Here is a 22277-nt window from a genome sequence, read left to right as displayed (position 1 = left end):
TAGACCAGTGGAAATCTGTGCTTTGGTCTGATGAGTTCAAATTTGAGATCTTTGGTTCCAACTACCGTGTCTTTGTTCGACGCAGAAAAGGTGAGCGGTTGGACTCTACATGCCTGGTTCCCACCGTGAATCATGGAGGAGGAGGTGTGATGGTGTGGAGGTGCTTTGCTGGTGACACTGTTGGGGATTTCTTCAAAATTGAAGGCATACTGAACCAGCATGTCTACCACAGCATCTTGCAGCGGCATGCTATTCCATCCGGTTTGCGTTTAGTTGGACCATCATTTATTTTTCAACAGGACAATGACCCCAAACACACCTCCAGACTGTGTAAGGGCTATTTGACCAAGAGGGAGAGTGATGGGGTGCTATGCCAGATGACCTGGCCTCCACAGTCACCAGACCTAAACCCAATCGAGATGGTTTTGGGTGAGCTAGACCGCAGAGTGAAGGCAAAAGGGCCAACAAGTTCTAAGCATCTCTGGGAACTCCTTCAAAATTGTTGGAAGACCATTTCCGGCGACTACCTCTTGAAGCTCATCAAGAGAATGCCAAGAGTGTGCAAAGCAGTCATCAAAGCAAAAGGTGGCTACTTTGAAGAACCTAGAATAAAAGACATATTTTCAGTTGTTTCACACTTTTTTGTTAAGTATATAATTCCACATGTGTTAATTCATAGTTTTGATGCCTTCAGTGTGAATGTACAATTTTCATAGTCATGAAAATACAGAAAAATCTTTAAATGAGAAGGTGTGTCCAAACTTTTGGTCTGTACTGTATATATTTAAAATATAAGTAAGCTTGGATTTCAAATTGTGGATGTCTCATTATGTGTTTTCACTAACCAGTAGCTCTGATGGATTTTTTTGAACATCATTCTTCATATGATTCAAATAGTTTGCAATAATGACTTAGTGAAGTAATGTCTTGTATATTGCACTGTTAGAGATATATGACAGAATGTAAAGTACATCTTGCTGCTTTAATTCTTTAAATAAATAATAAGCTTTCCTGATGTATTATTCACCTAATAATACATTTTATATATTTTATATATTTTGTCCAAGTCACTAAATCTTAAATGCAACCACCTCGTCTAAACCCCAAATGATCATACTGTTATTATAGCAGCCCTCTTTCAGCATGGTGCTTTTACACTCCAATAAGAATCTCTCAATGTATTAACATTTGGCTGAGCTATTGGCAGTGTCATCCACTTAGGCAATCACTTTGCGGACCTCATCCTAAAATAACAAACCTTCAACAGATGACATAATGCTAGTGGCATCGGTAGCACATCTAACCTGCCAAATGTAGCCTCCTGCTGCTTTATTGGGGCTTTTGCCTGCCAATATAGGATGGTATTTTTATTGGTATTAATTATATGGGTATTCATATTTTTACAAGGATTAATTATATGACATCTTACGTTTTTATTACTTTTTTTTTTACATGGATTCCCGTATTGGCTCGAAGGAAGCTGGGAACTGTTTGGGTTATTATTTTTGCAGATTTTTCAGTTTTTGCAATTCATATTTGCATGGTACAGTAGATCCATGCCTCATAATAGTTCCATGCACCTAGTGATATACTCAGTGCTACAATATGATTCCTGGCACTGTAAATCACTCTCATTGGTATACCACAACCTAGTAAAACACTGTGAGTCTGACTAGAAGACCACACGTATTAGAAGTACAGAAAAAACAATTTTTTTTTCATTTTTTATTAGATTGTTGTGTATATAATTTATTAAAACTTATAAATGTCTTGCATTTTTTAATAATAAAAAATATGTTCAGAGTCAGACAAATCCTAATCCTGCCAGCCATTTTCCAAGATAGAGACAGCCACAGTGTTCCCCTATACAGCTGCCAGACACACTTTTTCTACATGTAGATACCAAACATTTGTATTTCCCAAGTACAGGCTATAGCCACATTATTCCCCTGTGCAGAATCTGGCCACAGTGTTCACCTAGACAGGTGCCAGCCATTGTGTTTCTGCAGTATAAGTGTCAGCCACATTACCCCACTGTGAAAATGGGTAAGAGTCAGCCACAATATTCTCCCATGCAGGTGCTGGCCGCAGTGTTCCCCCAGTATAAGAGTCAGTCACAATATTCCCCTGTGCAGGTGCTGGCCACAGTGTTCCCCCAGTATAGGAGTCAGTCACAATATTCCCCTGTGCAGGTGCTGGCCACAGTGTTCCCCCAGTATAAGAGTCCGCCACAATATTCCCCCATGCAGGTGCTGGCCACAGTGTTTCCCCAGTATAAGAGTCAGCCACAATATTCCCCTGTGCAGGTGCTGGCCACAGTGTTCCTCCAGTATAGGAGTCAGTCACAATATTCCCCTGTGCAGGTGCTGGCCGCAGTGTTCCCCCAGTATAGGAGTCAGCCGCAATATTCCCCTGTGCAGCTGTTGGCCGCAGTGTTCCCCCAGTATAAGAGTCAGCCACAATATTCCCCCATGCAGGTGCTGGCCACAGAGTTCCCCCAGTATAAGAGTCAGCCACAATATTCCCCCATGAAGGTGCTGGCCGCAGTGTTCCCCAGTATAAGAGTCAGCCACAATATTCCCCCATGCAAGTGCTGGCCACAGTGTTCCCCCAGTATAAGAGTCAGCCACAATATTCCCCCATGCAGGTGCTGGCCACAGTGTTTCCCCAGTATAGGAGTCAGCCGCAATATTCCCCCATGCAAGTGCTGGCCACAGTGTTCCCCCAGTATAAGAGTCAGCCACAATATTCCCCTGTGCAGGTGCTGGCCACAGTGTTCCTCCAGTATAAGAGTCAGCCACAATATTCCCCTGTGCAGGTGCTGGCCACAGTGTTCCCCCAGTATAAGAGTCAGCCACAATATTCTCCCATGCAGGTGCTGGCCACAGTGTTCACCCAGTATAAGAGTCAGCCACAATATTCCCCTGTGCAGGTGCTGGCCACAGTGTTCCCACAGTATAAGGGTCAGCCACAATATTTCCCTGTGCAGGTGCTGGCCACAGTGTTCCCCCAGTATAAGAGTCAGCCACAATATTCCCCTGTGCAGGTGCTGGCCACAGTGTTCCCCCAGTATAAGAGTCAGCCACAATATTCCCCTGTGCAGGTGCTGGCCACAGTGTTCCCCCAGTATAAGAGTCAGCCACAATATTCCCCCATGCAGGTGCTGGCCACAGAATTCCTCCAGTATAAATGTGAGCCACAATGTTTTCCATTAGGATGTCAGCCATTGCGTTCCACCAGTACACGTTTCAGCCATAATATTCCCCCATGCAGTTTTTGCCACTATTTACCAGCACAGATGCCTACTGCATTGTTCCATTCACATTACATCCCTGCCCAGGGGCCAGGTAGAGTGTTTCGTTACACAGGTGTCATTCATTGTATTTTCTATAGAGACGACAATGACATTAATGTTTCCCATAGAGGCAGTATTCACAATGTTCCTAAAAATGCTCCTAGATGCCCAATTATAGTAACCGCTTCTTTAGAACAGCAGTAGAGAATATTTTTCTCTGCTCACCCTACTTTTCTTATAAGAATTGCACAAGAGACATCTAAGGAGGTGCTGTTCTTACTTGTCGAAATTACTTGCAATGTAGTTGATTTCTTTTTACTCTAATTAGTGATTGTGTAACTTATACAATGACATTAATACATTTCTCCTGTCCTTTGTAGTGGTGCTACAAGGGTCACTGCATGTGGAGGACCACTAACCAAGTTAAACAGGATGGTCACTGGGGAGCATGGACAAAGTTTGGATCTTGTTCAAGAACGTGTGGTATTGGTGTGCGCTTCAGGACCCGTCAGTGCAATAACCCAATGTAAGTAGAGTGTATTTATATGGCAAATGTGCAATTGTAATGTAATTAATGTTTCTGTAATTCTACATACAGTACATATGGCAACAATATAGTAACAGAACTCAAGTTTATAGTCCTATGTTCATTACCTAATCCATAGGTGTTTATTGTCCCAGTCCCTGGTGATCAGTGGTTTGACACTGCAAATTCTGGTGGACCTTGCTTTTTGGTATCTAGTGTTATGGTGCCCCAGTCCCTTTTGTTTGGGACCCAAATCCATGATATATCTTGTTGTTCAGTTTATGATGTTGTAACTACTACTTTTATCATGTAATGTCCTGTAATTTTATATTGCTGTTATATTTTTAGGCCAGTGAATGGTGGCCAAGACTGTTCTGGATTAAATTATGAATATCAGTTGTGCAACACTGAAGAATGTCCTAAACACTTTGAGGACTTCAGAGCCCAGCAATGTCAGCAGAAGAATTCCCAATTTGAATTTCACAGTGCAAAACACCATTGGCTGCCATACGAACATCCTGATGGTATGGAGTAATGTTCTTTATATTCTTTATTTAGCGGCTATATTGCGCAGATGCTTTTAAAATAGATATGTATCGATCAAATACAAGAAAAAATGCTGCCACTGATTTAGTTCATAAAGACTTAATACATTCCTCAAAATTTAAATTGCAACATCAAGAAGAAAACATTGTGGAATTATGGAAATCACAGGATTGATAGACATGGTAATGATAAGTAAATGATGAAAAAAGATGGTTAAAACAAAATTTCCAAAATATCTTGATTTATTTATTATCAAGTACGAGTGCCGTGCACAGAAATACAAACAATTACATTTGCATGCTTGGCGTGTGGTTATTAATATTTGTCTGAGAACGTTTTGTCATGCTGAATGCTCTTAAGCACGCAATTCATCAAGATCCGCTGCTGGCACTTCTGAAATTGCCAACCATTGGCATCTCAAATGTGCTTGATGGGAGACAAGTTCGGATATACTGTAGGTTTTGGTAGTACGTTTAGGCCACATAGGCTGGTCAGAGTAGAATGTGGTGTGGAGTTGTGTTGAAAAACAGTTCCTGGGACACTTTAAAGAAATTGCTGCACCACTGGTTCCATGACCAAATCAATGTAGCACCAAGCTGTATCTGAACTGAAGACTGCTGTACATTATGCCACCTCACAATAATCCCAGCAGTAGTCCCAGTGTGTTGTTCCTTAGACAAGGCCTCTTTATGGAGTTACCCACATATTCTCATCAGATTGTGGCTTTGGATGTCATATACCAAGCTTAAGGTAAACAGTGTCTACGTAAGCCATCAGAAGGCATTTGCATGACATTGGTCTCTGAGCCAGATGTCCAGCTACAGGTGTTCCATTGACCTCATTGCATCTCTCTGAAAGGCTATCATAGTGCAGAGAAAGAGAGCAATGGAGGCTAAAATCTAGATCTATCTTCTTCAGCGATGAGTTACGCTTTTATTTTGGATGCAATGATAGCCTGAGATTGGTCTGGAAACCACCTGGGCAATGCCATGAAGAGGACTTCTTGAGGTGTATATAATGTATAATGTACGGTAGCTGGACATCTCTAGTCTTCATTCCAGGTACACTAACAGATCGGAGTTACATTGATTTGGTGGTAGAACCAGTGGTATAAAACATTTTTCCAAAGTTTACTTACTTATTGTTTTATTTATTTTTTATGCTTACTTATATAGCGCCATTAATTCCATAGTGCTTTACAGACACCATCATCATTGTACCCATTGGGGCTCACAATCTAACTTTCCTATCACTATGTCTTTGGAGTGTGGGAGGAAAACAGAGTACCTGAAAACAAACACGGGGAGAAGTGGGAGGAAACCAGAGTGCCCCACTCAAACATGGGGAGAAGATACAAACTTCTGTTCTAGGAGCTGTTTTCAAACACTTCAACACCAAGACACGTTTTCGTGCTGCTATGAGCAGCCTGAGTGGCCTTAACAAGCTACCACAGCCTGTAGCATCCGTGAACATCAAGCACATCTGAGACCTCATTGGTTGGCAATTGCAAAACGAGCTGCCGGCAGCGGATCTTGATGATTTGTGTGATCTAGTGCATTCAGCTTGGCAGAACAGCCCTCAGACAACCATTTATAACCTCACTTATAGCCAAGGTGTTTAGTGCGTGTTTTTCTGCATGTGGTGCTCATACTCAATACTGAATAAATCGAGATGTTTTTAAAGTTTTGTTTCCATTTTTCATCGTCTACATATCATTAAGATGTCTATTGATCCTGTGATTTTCAAACTTCAGAATATGTTTCTTCTTTGTGTTGCAATTTCAATGTTGAGGAGTGTAGTACAGTTTAACCTTTTGAATTGCTGAGTTTTGCAGATCAGGGAGTGTTCCAAAATTTTAACTTATTAACAGCAAAGTATATCTTTACTTAAAGTTTATTCCATGTAATAAATTAATGATTTCTGGACCTTGGAGTGACTCCAGGTTTGTCTGTTTCCCTTACCATTTAACTGGTGTGCTTTTATTGAGGAGTATTATTGATCTTGTTAATGAACTGCAGGCAATGTGTGATTAGATGTAGTTTGGTCCCCTTGGTAGTTTCAGCTTTGCAGCTTTGAATAGTTCAAAATGGTCAGTACTAGTTAATAATAGGGTCATAGTTAACTAGTTTTCCTATTTCTTTAGGATCTCCATAGATGCCTAATAGCTCTTGATTTTTATGCAGCTATTAGTCTATGAGAGATTGTTGAACAATTTAGTTAAAACATAATTCTTGTTTTGGGTCAGTTTTGCTAGGTTGTGCTTTTCAGAATGGATAGAAAAATGGCACATTTTATGCTCCTGCCAGCGGCCATAACTGAAGAGAGTCAATGAAAAGTAGACACTGCACTTCTGGTGGGTGGTGCACAAGTAGGATCCAATCCCATCAATAAATATACGTATGAATACTTGGCACTGAATGTGATCAATAAAGATGAAATTTTATTTGTGGTAATTTCCAGACATTAAAGCGACGTTTCGGTCTACAACTTGACCTTCATCAGTCCGCTGGATTAAGGAATAACTGCTTAAACAGCACAAGTTTGAGCTATGCGTTATCCACCACTATACAGGAGGAGCACTCTCTTTCCTACAACATGGTTCTCTCAGATTACATAGCCAGTACCCGGTGACAGATTCCGTTTAAAGATCGGACATTGACAAACAGGGTAGCTACTTCCATATAGTAGCATTAGAGAGACAGCTTTCATCCTCCTTTAGGTCAAGCATCACTTTAATAAATTGCTAGATATCAGGAGAAATAAAATGAGGCATTTTATCAGATAAATAGCAAAAGCATGGTGGTTCTTCATCAAAACTTTAAAGGAATTATCCAACTCTGATATCATTTTTGGCAAGCCCTGCAGCTTCTGAATCATAATGGAACCTGCACTGATCGCCAGATCGAAGATTGTATCCTGTTACAAAGTGGCGTGTTAGGTTGGATGCCGCTCCATTCATGCTCTATGGGGCTGTAGTAAAAAACTGAGTGCCGCACTTGGAAGCCCCATAGGGAATGAATGGAACATTGGTCGAGCATGGGCACCATTCTAACATTTATAAAAGTGCCTTGTTCTGTAGATGAATGCGGGTCCCAGTGGTTGGACCCCCACCGGTCAAAAAGTTATCACGTATCCTCTAGATAGGTGATAACTTGTTTTCACTGGACAACCCCTATAATTACATTTGTCCCTTTAAAAAAAGTAACGTAACATGTTTTTAGTTTTCTTTGTGGTCATAAAGTCACAACTCTAAACATCTCCCATTGCCAGAGAAAGACATCTAATATTTGCATAAAGCAATGCACTTTTGATTGTGGTTGGAAACTAACCTTGGAAGACCTTGTACAAATTAAGAGTTGCCAAGATTCCTATAACATATTCAGGGATACTGCTGCTGATCAGGTATTTGTATACCATGTACAAAGCAAGCTCGATGGATATAATGTCCTAGAGTCAACAGCATAGCACCATGGATGGTAATTTGGAACAGCTGCCAGAAAACAAAAATACTGCAATCTTTAACAAAATCCACTAGATGGATGTTATTACCGGTTAGGAACATTAAGAGAAGAGTGCTGAGTGGAACGTTCTTCCCAAAAGTCATTAGATCTTAATATGATGTCAGAGAAAATGAATGCTGATCAGCCCATGATTAGCCAGCAAAGGTATTTAGAAGTGCTCACATGATGATGTTATAACATATGAATCAAATTCCAAATTGGCTAACAGAGAATATCTATGCCAATCAAAAAGTATAAAAACATGTAAGAAATTACAAATCTACAGCATTTTATGGCGCTGGAAGGTCCACAGATGGGTGATAAGTAGCAATCTGTAAGTCTTAAGTTACGGATATCACTGTAATTTTGTAATACATTGTTTCACAGATGAACATTAGTAACCCTAGCTTTTATGGAAATAGTTCAGTGTATGGCAAATGAAGAAGATAAAACCAATAGGTAGTTTAGCTACCAGTGACAAGTGTAATATTTAAAAGGAATCTATTAGAACTGTAGAAAAAATCATTAACCTCACATTCAAAAGTCATATGTTGATCTAATGCCGCTAGGCAAAAATTTACAGAACTAAATACGAGGTTCTTAACATTCTGATCAGACTGTAGGAAGCCCACTGCCACGTCACGGTGAACCACTCAGTGGGTCCCTGAATCTTATGTTGGTCAACCCTTTCAATCTGAGACGTTAGCCAGTAAGAAATGTTTAAACTTAAAAAAAAGCTAATCACAAGCAGACTCAGGAGACAGAAACGTACAACTCCTAGCTCAACTCGCTCGCAGCCCGGAGTACAGATTCAATAGAAAGCATAAGCTACTCTTTAAAGGAGTGTTCTAAAGTTTAGAAGTTATCTCCTATAACATTCTGATAGCTGGGTTATTCAACCGCTGGGACCACCACCAATGCCCAGATCCTTCAGAGCTCCGTGTCAATGGACCGGTCGTCAATCACACGCATTGACACGCAGATATTGCCGAGAGCTGCACTTGGCTGGTTTCACCACACCCATGAGAATAAATTGAGCGCCAGTGTACATGATAGACCACTGCTCCATTCACTTGGGGTTCTTCAGGAGTGGTTTGATGGGGGGCAGCAGTTGTACCTTGAGGGATCGGGAAGTTATACCCTGTATTTGGAAACTTCCAAACCTGAGAATACCCCTTTAAGTAGCATCTGATCAAGGAAGCATGAAAAGTGTTGGTGGCATTGGCAGAAGGACATTGTAAACTCCAATCTATTACATTTGGTGAACAGCTTTACTTTTTTATTTTATTTTTCCCTTGCATCTATCCCTTAGGACAGTGTTCCCCGACTCCAGTCCTCTGGAACCACCAACAGTCCATGTTTTCAGGATTTCATTACTATGGCCAAGGCGATAGAATTATTGCCTGTGCAGGTACTGCAATTATCACCTGGACAATACTAAAGAAATCCTGAAAACATGGCCTGTTGGTGGCTTTTGAGGACTGGAGTTGGGGAACTTAAGCTAACTCTGTTTCATTAATAGCCTTTAATAAAATAGCAATTGTACCATGATTTTTGTTTTCCCAGTCAGTAAAAGATGCCAGCTCTATTGTCAATCCAAGCAGACGGGAGACATTGCCTCAATGAAGCAGCTTGCACATGATGGCACCCGCTGCTCCTACAAGGATCCACATAGCATTTGTGTCAGAGGAGAGTGTGTTGTAAGTTATATTGTTACAATTTATGGCAAATAAGAATGAAAGTTTTCTGAAATTTTGAATACGCAAACTAACTTTTTACATTTTTGTCTTGTAGAAAGTTGGCTGTGACAAGGAAATTGGTTCCAATAAAGTGGAAGATAAGTGTGGTGTCTGCGGAGGCGATAATTCCCATTGTCGAACTGTGAAAGGAACATTTACAAGGACTCCAAAAAAACCCGGTACAGTAATTATCACATTGATTGTGGATTTTTTATTTAGTTACTTAAAAGCTGTTTTAAACCAATTTTTTATAAAAAGTTTAGAAAACAAAATTAACAACTGTGTTTTCCGGAAGAGTTGTAATATTTTTGTGTACCCATTTGACATGCCAAATTAGGTGTTTCCATGGTTACAGAATTGAAACAGGCTCATCTTTTTTAAGGTGTCCTTTCTTACATTTGCCCCCTTTTGTAATTTTTGTGTGTTAATAGGTCAAATAGGTTGAAGAAAAAAGATTAATGCCTTAGGATCTGACTACACAGGTATTATTTGTAGTCTGTTACCATGCAAACACATAGTTTTGCATCGGGGCTGTAAAAGAGATTTGTAAAGTTGCTCCATCTTTTTAATTCTTGATATGCTAGAGCAATAAAAATCTGGATAAAGCTGAATATAGCAATTTTTGATGTTATATTTGCTTTAGCAGTTTTGTGCAACTCTCTTGTTAAAGAATTTATGACAATATAAACTGAAATGTGTAATTATGTCTCTGTACTTTTCAATATTGTGAATTATGGCCCTAAAATAGGAAATTTGATTGTTGACCAAGCAAATAACGTTTTTTTTCTTGTTTATCCATTTAAAAACTCTACTGCTTCCTAGAACCCATTAGGAAGCTGCTATTGCTGGATCTTGTGTGTCTGTATTTGGTGTTTTTTGTATCTATAAACCCTCACCCACCCCCCCCTGTTTCTGACCGATCCCCGTAGTTTAATCCCTCATATGCCACGGTCAATAATGTCAGCACACGAGGCGTTTGAGAGAGGGAGAATGCTCCCTCTGTCAGCCTATAGGCATCCCTGCAGTGGAATGTCGATGGGTTATTATGGCATCCTTAGGCCTGACAATGTCCCATGGATTTGCCATACACTGCAACTTATCAGATACAGCTAAAGCCCAAGGATTAGGGTTGAGCGAGTATGTTCTGTTCTGAGTACGCTCGGGCCGAGCTCCGAGTATTTACAGCTGCTCGGTGATATGGTTGAATCGCTCCCGTGTGCATGATTTGCAACTGTTTGACAGCTTTATTACATGTGAGGAATGTGTAAGAAATAGACATTCCTCCCATGTAATAAAACTGTCAAGCAGTCGCAAATCATGCACACGGGAGCGATTCAAACATATCACCGAGCAGCTATAAATACTCGGAGCTCGGCCCGAGCATACTCGCCGAAAGGGTTAACAGAACATACTCGCTCAATACTACCAAGGATCTGATACTCTAACTGTCAGTTTTACACTAACAGGATAAGGTAAAGCACTACACTACATATGTCCCCTTAGGGGACTAATAAATACTGTAAAAGAGAAATGTAAAAAAAAGGAATTGTTTAAAAAAAGTAAAAATCCCCAAAATCTTAATTTTCCCAGTAAAAAAAAAAATCGAATTTGGAAAAGAAATAAAAACATCACATCCGTATTGATGCGTACTATAACACTATATCATTGTTTAACCCGCAGTGTAAATGCCTCAAAAAAAGGAGAATAAACTATGCCACAATTGCAGTTTTTGTTTATCTGCCCTCACAAAAATACAATACTGCAGGTCGTTTCGCCAAAAATAACTCTTAATAAAGTTCTTTAAACTAAAAAAAGAAAAAGTTCTGACTCAAAATATAATGCAAAAAAGATTAAACTATTTTTCTTCTGCAAAAGTAGTAAAGTTGAAAAAAAGATATAAACTGTGTATCAATGTAATTACATCATTATCTATCTGTTGTAACGTTGTGAACGTTGTAAGAAAAAACTACAAAAACGATACCCAAACTGTTAGTTATTGCTCATCCAACTTCAAAAAAGATGAAATAAAAGTGATCAAAAAATCGTGTACACCCAAAAATGGAACAAGTGACAATTCCAGTTTGTCTTGCAAGAAATAAGCCCTCATACTACCATGTTTACAGAGTGATAATAAAACTATGAGTTTCGGGAAAATGGTAAAAAAATATATTTTTAATGATTTTTGCGAGAAAATGGTAACATATAAACATATATAAATTGGGTATTGTCATTTTTGTAACGTCCTGTAGAATAAAGGTTTTGACAAGTTACGTCAATTAAACTAAATAGTGAACAAAAACAAAAAAATGCAGAACTGTGTTTTTTTTTATATATTCCCAAAAAAGTGTAATAGAAAGTGATCAAACTGTAGTATGTAACAAAATATGGTACCGCAATAAACCACATCCTGTCACGCAAAAATATAAATTCTCACATATGTCCATTGGTGGAAAATTGTAAAAGTTATGATTCTCAGAATATGTCGACACAAAAATAAATAATTTCTATTCAGTGTATTTATTGTATAAAAGTCATAAAACATAAAAATAACAATATAAATTTGGAATCACCATAATTTGGATGACCCACAGTATAAAGTGCGGCACGTGAATAGCATAAATCTTAAAGGGAAACTGTCACCTGAAAAAAACGCTATTAATTTGTAGATATGGGGTTAATCTGCAGGTTAATAGCATTGTGAACCTGCCCGGCGCTGGCACTTAGACCCTTGGGGCCAGGAGAAAGTTAACTTTATTCCCCCCGGAAGCGTTTTGGTTTCAGTTACGGGGCGGCGCTGGCACGGCTTCAGTCACCATTCTGTGTATAGAGAGCAGCGGCTGTAACCGCGCCCCTGGCATTGACTGACAGCAGCTCAGCATTAGGGCCGGCTGTCAGTCATTGCTGGGTATGCGGTTACAGCCGCTGCTCTCTATACACAGAATGATGAGTGAAACCGCACCGGCACCGTCCCCCGTGACTGAAACTGTAATGCTGGCAGGGGGAATAAAGTTAACTTCCTCCCTACAGCGTGGGTCAAAATGCTGTGTCCTAAAGGGGTTAGTCAGCTTCATTGTTTGCTTCCAGGGTATAAAAATCCATAAAATACATACTGTAATGGTGACTTGGTGACAAGCTGTGCCCCACTGTGAAAATCACACGACCAGAACAGATTTTAACCCTCGGGATACATGACAGTGACAACAAGCAGAGGATTGATAGGCAATGTATTTTAGTAAATTGCACAACTCATCATTGTACAGTGAGTAGGTGTATGTATTGCTATTGGAATACTGTTTAATACCATGCAGGCTTTATGAAGTATGAGTAATTAAGAATAGGATGCTTGTGGTCAAAAGAGTCAGGTTAATTTAGTTATTTTCTCAAGCTTGATTGTAGTACAATAAAATCAGCCTGCTTGTTGATGGTTTCCATTAATATTTGTAATCCAAAAAGTGGGGTGGTGGCAAAACATGGAGGAGCTGCAAATCTTTTCGTTATTTTTTGTCTCTGGGTGGGCTCCATTCCTGCTTTCAGCTTACAAATACTGATGTAATAAACTGATTAGAATGCCACAATGGGAAAGGGACCTTAGAAAGATTGAAAATAATGAAAAACTGAGATTTCCATGGTTTAGATACATGTGCATTTAGCCTAATATAGTTTTTGACTATAGGATGTACCTAAGAATACAAAGAAAATCAGCGGGTAGATAAGAAAGAAAATAATTTCAAAAACACAATTACATATAATACATCCATATTCACCCACTCTGATAAGGTTACAGTGGGAGATAGGGCACCACTTGTACCGATTGGGGAGTGGCAGCCTGATTGGTGATGGTTAGAGGAGCTATGGCCAGCCCACGAGGGCAAGGTTAGCGGTGCAGATTGGTCTGTATGCCGGGGGCAGTTCCCAGAAGATACCATCACATACTCTTTAGCTCCACCTGTTGTTAGCACTCCTCATTGTCACAATAGAAAAGAGGGCGCTGATAATTATGATCCATATCATACCCAAGTACATATCGGGGCTGCTGTCTACTTTCCCATAGTTCCTATGTGCTAAAAAAACCTTATTGGTCATTGTGACACCAAACATCAGTAGGTACAGGCAAACATTCCTTGTGATACCCAGAAGCTGCGAGTGACAAAGGGACAATAGCAGCTCCAACCTCTTCCACTTTATGTGCACGTATGAAATAGATTGCAAAGTTCAATGTCTACATGAAATCATAGCATCATACACAGGACCTTACAATGATCCCAATATAAAACCCTACATATACAGTACAGACCAAAAGTTTGGACACACCTTCTCATTTAAAGATTTTTCTGTATTTTCATGACTATGAAAATTGTACATTCACACTGAAGGCATCAAAACGATGAATTAACACATGTGGAATTATATACTTAACAAAAAAGTGTGAAACAACTGAAAATATGTCTTATATTCTAGGTTCTTCAAAGTAGCCACCTTTTGCTTTGATGACTGCTTTTGCACACTCTTGGCATTCTCTTGATGAGCTTCAAGAGGTAGTCACCGGAAATGGTCTTCCAACAATCTTGAAGGAGTTCCCAGAGATGCTTAGCACTTGTTGGCCCTTTTGCCTTCACTCTGCGGTCCAGCTCACCCCAAATCATCTCGATTGGGTTCAGGTCTGGTGACTGTGGAGGCCAGGTCATCTGGCATAGCACCCCATCACTCTCCTTCTTGGTCAAATAGTCCTTACACAGCCTGGAGGTGTGTTTGGGGTCATTGTCCTGTTGAAAAATAAATGATGGTCCAAATAAACGCAAACCAGATGGAATAGCATGCCGCTGCAAGATGCTGTGGTAGCCATGCTGGTTCAGTATGCCTTCAATTTTGAATAAATCCCCAACAGTGTCACCAGCAAAGCACCCCCACACCATCACACCTCCTCCTCCATGCTTCACGGTGGGAACCAGGCATGTAGAGTCCATCCGTTCACCTTTTCTGTGTCGCACAAAGACACGGTGGTTGGAACCAAAGATCTCAAATTTGGACTCATCAGACCAAAGCACAGATTTCCACTGGTCTAATGTCCATTCCTTGTGTTCTTTAGCCCAAACAAGTCTCTTCTGCTTGTTGCCTGTCCTTAGCAGTGGTTTTCTAGCAGCTATTTTACCATGAAGGCCTGCTGCACAAAGTCTCCTCTTAACAGTTGTAGTAGAGATGTGTCTGCTGCTAGAACTCTGTGTGGCATAGACCTGGTCTCTAATCTGAGCTGCTGTTAACCTGTGATTGCTGAGGCTGGTGACTTGGATAAACTTATCCTCAGAAGCAGAGGTGACTCTTGGTCTTCCTTTCTTGGGGTGGTCCTCATGTGAGCCAGTTTCTTTGTAGCTCTTGATGGTTTTTGCAACTGCACTTGGGGACACTTTCAAAGTTTGCCCAATTTTTTCGGACTGACTGACATTCATTTCTTAAAGTAATGATGGCCACTGGTTTTCTTTACTTAGCTGCTTTTTTCTTGCCATAATACAAATTCTAACAGTCTATTCAGTAGGACTATCAGCTGTGTATCCACCAGAATTCTGCACAACACAACTGATGGTCCCAACCCCATTTATAAGGCAAGAAATCCCACTTATTAAACCTGACAGGGCACACCTGTGAAGTGAAGACCATTTCCGGTGACTACCTCTTGAAGCTCATCAAGAGAATGCTAAGACTGTGCAAAGCAGTCATCAAAGCAAAAGGTGGCTACTTTGAAGAACCTAGAATATAAGACATATTTTCAGTTGTTTCACACTTTTTTGTTAAGTATATAATTCCACATGTGGTAATTCATAGTTTTGATGCCTTAAGTGTGAATGTCCAATTTTCATAGTCAGGAAAATACATAAAAATCTTTAAATGAAAAGGTGTGTCCAAACTTTTGGTCTGTACTGTATGTAATTTCAGTTATGGAGGGCAGCCTGTAACTGCAGAGATTGGGGGAACTCTGCTGAGGTTTTTTTTACTATTGTCTATTTTATTGAAATACAATATTTGTGGCAAAATTTCCATTAAATTAGTCACGTGCAGCTTTCAGGGTTAAGGTCATTGTGTAGTTTATTTGTGAGGAAGACAGTGGGGTTCCCAATAATGAGAAGGAACATCTGATCATAACTAGTTGTAAGATAACGGCTGATTTACCTTCAGATACAATTCACCCCCTCATTCCAGCCATAGTTCCAAGACTTGGGCTGAAGAACCGAATCTTCGTAATAAGCTTCAGACATACTCTTTGAATACTATGTACGGTACTGTCCATGACAAGTAGAATTTCAGTAAAAAAGAAAACAGAAACCTCACTGATCCATTATAAGGGAATGGAATTGGTTAGGTTCAGTTACATTCAAAACCGATCGGTCATATCCATCATCATCATATAGAAAGAGAACACATGAAGTCAGTGTGAACAGAGCCTAGTCATTACTCCATTTATTTAACACTTCTATCCAGCCTTCATGTGACCCACATCCACATCAAAAAGTAGCTGCACCCCATACCCAAATATCAGTCTTTTCCTTCAGAAATGAGGAATTTCAGTCTTTGTTTCTTTACAGAGCTGGTTAATTTTGGTCACATTGGTCAACTGGTAGCATGACTTGTACACTGTGCCAATCCCCCAAAAATATAGATTTTCTCACTACCTGGTCATTCAGATATTGAGTTGATTTGTAGTCTTATCACCTTGTTTTATTACCGTTTTACATTTCATTGTTAAAATATGGACAGATGACTAGTTCTAGTACAGCTAGAATTCATGAGAACTTTTCGAGCATCGTCAAGTTGTCCTGATTTAACAAAAGAGTCTTACCGTATATTATCATTTATCCACCTTATTTGACACTGTGGATACGTTGGTCTTAATGGACATCATACATAAGGGACCATACTTTGCTCAGTTGATTCCACTTCTGATTCATTTGTCTGTAGGACATTATCCCTTTTAAAATGTTACTATTGGGTCAAAAGCAAAAAAGGAGGGGACCACCCAGGTCCCTTCACCTAAGACTCACCAAGGAGGACAATCAGATCCAAAATTGATAGCAGCAATCAGAATTGTCACGATAAAACTTAACTTTTAATATTAAAATTAAAATGATATAACTATTTCTATTCATAATGTTACTATTGGATATCATGAATTATCATGAATCCCATTTTTTCCCAGCGTCTTATTGTAAAAGCATAAGCACTTACCCTACCTGACATTATTGAAGCCTACTTTCCTCTTGGATGTTCCTTTAGGGTTATCAGCGACTTCCCGTAGGAGTTTTCTTTATACAGTTAGGCTATGTGCCCACGTTGCGGAAATGAAGCGGAAAATTTGCGCTTCATTTCTGCAAGTCCTCTCTCGGAAAAACACATGCGGAATTCCGCAAGCGTTTATCGCGCTTTTTTCGCGCGTTTTCGACATGCGGAATTGCCTTGCGTTTTTTATTGCATTGAAAAGGCAATTCCGTATGCGGAAACGCAAAATTAATTGACATGCTGCGGATTTTTTTTGCATCAAAAACGCTGCGGAAAAATCCGCAGCATGGGCATAGAACTTGCGGATTCTCATTGGGGACCATGGGGTGCGGATTACCAAGCGTTTTACAAGCGTTTCCGCTGCGGAGATTCCGCATCAAATACGATTGTAAAACGGGTGTTATGTTTGAGTCGCGATGTGTCCATGATTTGCGACTGTTTGACTGCTTTAATACATGTGAGGAATACCTAAGAAACAGGCATTCCTCACATGTATTAAAGCTGTCAAACAGTCGCAAACCATGAACACAGCGTGACTCAAACATAACACCTAAGCACGCTGAAGATACTCAGGAAACACCCGAGCATTCTCGTAAATCTCGAGTAACGAGCATGCTCGCTCATCACTACTGCCAATCATTGGTGGGGGCTGGGTTACACAGAGCTCATGAATATGGAGGACTGCATGGCAGCTGGTTTACTAGTCTTCAAGTGATAATTTCCTGCTGATAAAAGTGGTTTTATCAAAACTACAGCAAGCAGCCCAATAAGTGACACATCATTGGAATCAGGGTCTCTGTCTTTACATTATGCTGCTCTCAGATTAGTCAAAAACCTGGTGACAGATTCCCTTTAATATTCGTATAGAAAGTTTGTCTCTAATACTTTACCCTCATGAATTCACGGTCAGTAGGAAGGGATGTATCGAATAACACTGGAAGGGAAAGACAGATATTTAATTAGGAAATATTTGGTTAAAATTATTGCTTCTAAAGATGCTGCAGTCAACTAGTACAAGGGGTATTTAAAACAGGTGGTAAAGGTGTCTCGACGCGTGTTTCGCTTGCAAAGAGATTTATCAAGAGACAGGTGATCTGTCTGAGCTCTTTGCAAGGGAAACATGCGTCGAGACACCTTTACCACCTGTCCTCCGCATCCCCCTGGACCCCATATACAATTGTGGTAAGCATCTGGTGAATCTGGGTTTCTTTTGAACATTTTTTCTTCTCATGCTCCACTTGGAATATATAGGCTTATTCTATCCAGTATGCCACACTATGTATATGGACTCTATCTTTTTAGCTTGGCTATGATATGCCCTTGCAGGCGGGACTGTGTTTTTCTTCCAGCACATTGCACTTTCTTGTCATGCATTATATTTATATTATGGATATATTAATGTAAGTTATTTACAGATTGACTAAATAAAACTTTAATTTTTTATGCCATTTTGTACTCATGGTTTCTTCTGTTTTAAATGCTATATGAGTAGGCTATTCTGGCTGACCCTGGATTCACCGGGGCTTCAGCCATTGTTTCTTTAAGATATGTTGGTCGCTGCTTGTGTTGTACAAGGGGTAGTTACTTTGTTTTTACATGGGAGACATGTGTACTGCATTACCTTGACAAGTGGAAGAAAGCAGTAACGTAAAAACTGTAGTCTTTTTCCTAAATAATACAACATTTTTCATACTTGATATATATTACATTTAATATACTGGCATATCTGTTTGCTTTATTCTCCATGCATGCATCATAGCTCATATTTGTATACTTACGGTTGATATTCCAATGGCGATATTATGCAATACAATATATATTTGCATTTGCTGTCTGCAATTTTCCCTCTTATAGCTTTGTGATCTAGTGCTCTGAATTGTGTAATAGTAGATGATAGTTGTTGCATTTCTACTACAGTATATAAATGAGTGTTTTGATGATTAACTTACTGCGATGTAATAATTCTCAATTTCTTTGCTACAGAGATCTTTCTATATGTGCCATCACTTTTAAGATCCTGTTCAAACTAACAACATGAGTTCTGTTTTCACAGGGACCATGATGGATATTATGGATTCCTTTTGATTTGTTTTGTATCAGATCTTATTGACTTTTAATAGGTTTCTCAGACAGATTACTAACCGAATAGCAAAAAGCCTACTAAAGGCAACAGAAACTGGACAGACCAGATTTTAGACACTAGGGTGAACAGAGCCTATATTGCACAAGCAGAACATATATTGCACCTGTCTAGAAGCCAGCTCCAAAAGTTAAGAGCCATCAGTGACACACTCTCAATTCACTATAGGACCATGTTCACATAGCTTGACTCCGGGTGCTTCCTAATTCATAAAAACTCAGATTAGGTTCACACGGGTCCCAGCAATTTCCCAATCCAGTAGATGAAAGTCACCTGAACTCAAATATTTTGTCAAAACTGGCCAACTATCTGATGTGTATGGGGGCTTTCTGATTCTTCCACTTCTGGTGGAGTCTGGAAGTGTCTTTCTCCTCTTTGTCCATTAAAAACACACAAATGCGAGATCAAGCCAATTGCTCATATGTTTGGGGGTATCGGAAGATACATAGTTTGGCCAACAATTACCTCATTTGCATGGTCAGCTTCACCTCTCTGTGATCACAGCATTCAAAGGTGGGAACACGGGGCACTTGATATAGAGATCCCTATCACCCACATTTCCTCCTTGATTTTGTGGAGCAAGGTCAAGGACATTCCGTTGTTCATCCCACCATTCACTTTAGGCATGGCAGTCACTATAGATATGGAAAATGTATACACTGCTTTCATCTGGAGGCCCCGACTCTCAGAAATCTAAGAAAAAGGTTTAGAGGTGGCCATATATGCATGTGGTTCTCTCGCTGGCTTGGATGTCTTTATAGTTCCCTTAGCTCTATGGGGAGGGCAGCATGTATGTGACCACCTCTCCTATATGCATCTTTGATAGAAGGTCAGGTGGACCTGATAACAGAGCTCACCTCCCCCTTTAGTCTTTCTACTCACTGCCCGAATGTTCCACTAATGCGGCCTCTGTTGGCATCAATATAAGCTTTATAATCCACATCAAGTTTGCTCTTGGAAGCTTTTTGTTGCAGAAGAGTTTGCATTCAATCTGTTCTTCTGTAGAAAAAAATTTCTCTAAAAGAAACTGAGCTGAGATATAGGATTAAATGAATCAGTGCACATTATTACATTTATTTCTGAAAATCAAAAATCAGCCCTAGCTTATTACTCGGCAGCACATTGGTCACCGTTGTTGAACATACTAGTAATTTCCTAACTTAAGCCTGATAAATCTGTTTTGTTAGAGCAACGTCATTTCTTAGCGGTTTGTATTAGCCTTATTTTTGCCAAGTTTGACATATAAAGGAAACTCCGTGTATAAATTATGAAGTTTTAATGAGCGTAAAAGGGGGTTTCCAGAAACAAAATATAGATGAATGTTCTGTACATAATAAGTTATATAACTTACAAATTGGGTGTATTCACATGATTTGATCACCATAAGTTTCCAAAATCAATGGGCTTTTGTCATGTTTTTTGTAAAAAAAAAAATTGCATAGTTTTTGCTGGAAATGTTGCAAAGAATGTACTGTGACCCCATCATGTGAAGCCAACCAGTCTAGTCCTATTTGTCCAGCTGTCACATACCTTTGCCCACTTCTCTGTATACACCTCAGAGAATGGCAGACTTAGCTATTAAAATTAGTAGCCCCCTTTAGACACCGCTATAATCACGAGCTGACAACAGAAATGCTCTCCTGTCTGAGGCACAGGTCTGGCTGTGAGGAGTACTGGCCAGCAGAGGAAGGGGGCATGTGGCATGATCGGACTATTTTAGTAAGTTGTCTAACTCAATGATCATATAAAAACCATTACGCAGTCAACAGTGTGAGTTTTGAATAGTTATATTAAATCATTCCTGGCAACAGAGTCATTAAACAGTGTCATCGGCCTCTTTCAACAGGAAAACAATTAAGCAAGCGGTGCCAAAAAGAGATCAAGTTACTGGAAAATGAAATTTGCAAGTATCTTCTAATCACATTATTTCATTGACTATTACTTCTATGACATAGCTTATTATTGTAGCTATAAATACATTTGTAATAGTTCTACTGAAGGCATTCACATTGCATGGCATTACATTAAAGGACAATCCTACCCCAAATTGGATAGAACGTTCCCACCTCAATGTTCTGTTTACTGCTGTGCTTGGCTATGGTGGTCACCTGCTAGTTGTTCTTCTCATCTGTGGCAAATGCACTGGTCATCAGCTCTAGTCTATGTCTTTAGACAGACAATGAATGGGATTAGGGGTCAACTTTGACCAAATTTTTTCCATGCTCTTGCTTCAAGAGAGTAAGACCAGTGGTCCAACTGTTGAGGTGTAATCCACCAACCAATCTCAGCCACTGCAGACCAAATTTGGGGGAAGGAAATTTTCTTTTAATGTGCCTAAGTGATATGTATCAAAAATAAGGTTTGTGGCTTGTTACGGAGCTGGTACTGCTTTTTGAGGTCTATGTTGGATTTAAGTAGGGCTTCTAAAATTATATCTGATCTGACATTTACAGACTCTCAGTGAATTGTGTTTTGTCTTTCAAAACTAGGAGAGCCGCTCAAACTGAATCTCTAACTCGTACCATTTTAATTTTGAGTTCCAAAATCATGTTCCCAGTCATTGTTTAGCATATCTTTATAGTGGTTGATGAATTTTTTTTTTTAGTACAGAATTCTAAATTCCCTACATAATTAGATTTTAACGTGCTACTTGTAGCCACAAGAAGGAGCACTGGTGCTTATTGCGTATTGTATCATCACATTATGTAAGAGTCTGCATTAAAGGGGTATTCCCATCTCCAAGATCCTATCCCAATATGTAGTAGTTGTAATAATAATAATATTAGCAAATACCTGCAATTAGAAACGTAGAATAGTTTTTCTGATTCGCTCTGTCTCTTTCCTCATGTGCAGGCATTGCAGGACCTTAGGTATCCATGGTTATGACCACTAGCAACTAGCTAACTACCGTATATTCCGGCGTATAAGACGACCTGGTGTATAAGACGACCCCCCTACTTTCCTGTTAAAATATAGAGTTTAGGATATATTCACCGTATAAGACTACCCCTTTTCCAACGCATACCAAACACCGGTAAAAATAAAAAAAAAAACAGATTTGAATTTAACATTGTCCTTTTTTAATTTAAATTCTTATGACATGCAGGTATATAGCAGGAAAACTGTCACTCATAAACATAAGGCATACAACAACAACATTACTATCATCCATTTTCATCAGCGGCATACACCGGTACCCGACAATTTACAACAGAAAGAATAGAGCTTCACACATAGATTAGATAGATAGAAATATGTCAGTCAC

The 22277-nt window shown here is 39.6% G+C and overlaps 1 protein-coding gene across 3 annotated transcripts in view; it reads left to right on the top strand.

Moving 5' to 3' along the window:
- The window catches only part of ADAMTS3 (ADAM metallopeptidase with thrombospondin type 1 motif 3), a 293692-nt gene that overhangs the window by 233027 nt on the left and 38388 nt on the right, over positions 1–22277 (top strand). For all 3 annotated transcript variants that reach the window (XM_073637902.1, XM_073637907.1, XM_073637898.1), the window contains exons 12-15: positions 3676–3821; positions 4170–4345; positions 9434–9567; positions 9662–9785. In XM_073637902.1, the coding sequence (XP_073494003.1) occupies positions 3676–3821; positions 4170–4345; positions 9434–9567; positions 9662–9785 (580 nt within the window). The remainder of the gene's footprint in view (positions 1–3675; positions 3822–4169; positions 4346–9433; positions 9568–9661; positions 9786–22277) is intronic.

Source organism: Phyllobates terribilis, unplaced genomic scaffold (genome assembly GCF_046119375.1).
Source record: "Phyllobates terribilis strain yellow unplaced genomic scaffold, ASM4611937v1 Scaffold_1__5_contigs__length_1240528914, whole genome shotgun sequence".
NCBI classification, from domain to species: Eukaryota; Metazoa; Chordata; class Amphibia; order Anura; family Dendrobatidae; genus Phyllobates; species Phyllobates terribilis.
This window is presented reverse-complemented; position numbering and strand designations above follow the sequence as displayed.